This window comes from Sinocyclocheilus anshuiensis, unplaced genomic scaffold (assembly GCF_001515605.1).
Source record: "Sinocyclocheilus anshuiensis isolate Anshui unplaced genomic scaffold, SAMN03320099.WGS_v1.1 scaffold6009, whole genome shotgun sequence".
Lineage (NCBI taxonomy): Eukaryota > Metazoa > Chordata > Actinopteri > Cypriniformes > Cyprinidae > Sinocyclocheilus > Sinocyclocheilus anshuiensis.
This window is the reverse complement of record NW_015551323.1, coordinates 13,184-15,054: the sequence shown is the minus strand read 5'-3', so window position 1 is coordinate 15,054 and position 1,871 is coordinate 13,184. Positions and strand designations below refer to the sequence as shown.

At 33.0% G+C, this 1,871-nt stretch overlaps 1 protein-coding gene across 2 annotated transcripts in view; it reads right to left on the bottom strand.

The window, feature by feature from the left end:
• Window positions 1-313: 313 nt before the first annotated feature.
• Window positions 314-1,871, bottom strand: part of LOC107663473 (CMP-N-acetylneuraminate-beta-galactosamide-alpha-2,3-sialyltransferase 1-like) — a 13,194-nt gene continuing 11,636 nt past the window's right edge. For both annotated transcript variants that reach the window (XM_016453715.1, XM_016453716.1), the window contains one exon: window positions 314-619. In XM_016453715.1, coding sequence (XP_016309201.1) covers window positions 455-619 — 165 coding nt within the window. In that variant the 3' untranslated portion in view covers window positions 314-454. The remainder of the gene's footprint in view (window positions 620-1,871) is intronic.

The following is a 1,871-nucleotide window of genomic DNA, read 5'->3' as shown; positions in this document are numbered from 1 at the left end:
GAGCTGGTAACGATCTGAGGTTTTAAAATTTCAGCTGACGTTGGTAGCCTTGTTCTCACCCTTCTACCTATCAGCAGTTGTGCAGGGGACACTCCAAAATCCTCATATGTTTCGACTCCATCAGTTCCTTCAAATAACTGCTGCTCTTTCTTATGAAACACCTCAGAAGTATAATTAATCCTAAAGGACATTTGAAGAAAGTGATAACAGCTAAATTGTGTTATGAAAGTACATATCTGCTCTAACATTTCAGAATCTGTTAATGACAGCAGTTTCACGTAAGAACATGACTTTGGATCTGTGTGTCTGTAAATGCATTTGAGAAAAATTTATTGTTTTAGGTGGTTCTGAGTACTGCGCATAATGTACATAGCCTTTGTTTTGTTTATGACATGATATCTTGAACATACATAATGTTATAAATACTTAATAAATGAGAAATTCACTGCAATGGTCACCATCCTTTATACAAATGAATTCTTTTTTTCTCATGAAGCTTAAGTGCAATACTATATTCATAGCTTCCTCCATGATTACCAGCATTATGATGATGCTTATTTTGTTCAAAGTAATGATGCCAGTTTCCATTTTCATCTGCTCCAAACCCAAATACACTCACCTGAAAAAGAAAGAAAATAAACAAACCAACAAATAATTAAATAAATAAATTACAACCAAATAACTTTTGTCCTAAATATCAATGTGAACTCATTAGTATTCATAGACATTTGTATGTAAATTGGTCATGGAACCTTTGTGAAAGTGCTAGAGGTTAATCTTTACTTGCCACAATATCATAATTTTTACAGGGTATGCAAATCGATTCTACAATTATTGGCACTGGTTTGATGCTAGGTGGTGCTTTGGAGTAATCTTTTTCTGTGCAATTGCCTAGGCTGTAATGCAAAGCAGTTCTAAGCCTTCATTTGCATCTGTATATGTTTTAACAAACTTAAAAGGATTAGTTCAACCAAGAATGAAGGATACGTGTGCAGTGGGGCGTCAGAGTAGAGCACCTGTGTGAAAACATCGAGGAACTGTACTGGGTCTTTCAGAGAAACAAGTATGCATGATCTAAAACATTACATAGAAAAATATAATACAAGCTCTTGTTGATTTCCCTCATTTTATTTTCAGTATGTGCCTTTATGCATTTGTGTAGACACTTTTAATTCAATCTATTATTTTTTTAATTTTAATGCGTTCCCTAGGAATCAAACCCATGACCTGGTGTCATGAACAAATGGGTCTGCAGACTCCGCACTAGGACCTAGGGCATAGCTAATATGTTGGGTAGCTGAAGTACAAGAAGTAATTAATTTTACAATCTATAGCACAGTTTATTTACCATTATTAGTAACATAACACAAAGACATTTATGACTTTATAGTGCAAAGTTGATTTTTTATTTATTTATTTTTTTTTCACGTTAAAAGGCATTTAAGCCAGTGGAATCGCTATGTGTGCTAGATGAACCCGTTTGCATAACATAAAATATTCTGGGCGATAATAAGATATATTATTTAAGACTATTCTGTTTGTTAGGATATTGATAAAGGATATTAGTTGTAGATATGTTGTTGGTATGTTATACCATTACCATCCCTCATACAGAGTATAACTATTTTGCCATGTAGCTAGAGATAACTTGAGAACTCCAGATTAGATTTGAAGAAAAGAGAGTTTTTGTATGGTAGAATTTAAAACAACCAATATTTTTTACAATTTTAACAGACAATATTAAAGTGTTAAATACAGTCTCTGTGAAATTGAATCAAATTTGTCACTATTAGTATGAATATGTTAGCTTTACACTCAGAAAAGAAGGTACAAAAGCAGTCACTGGGCAGTATACTTTCAAAAGGTACTAA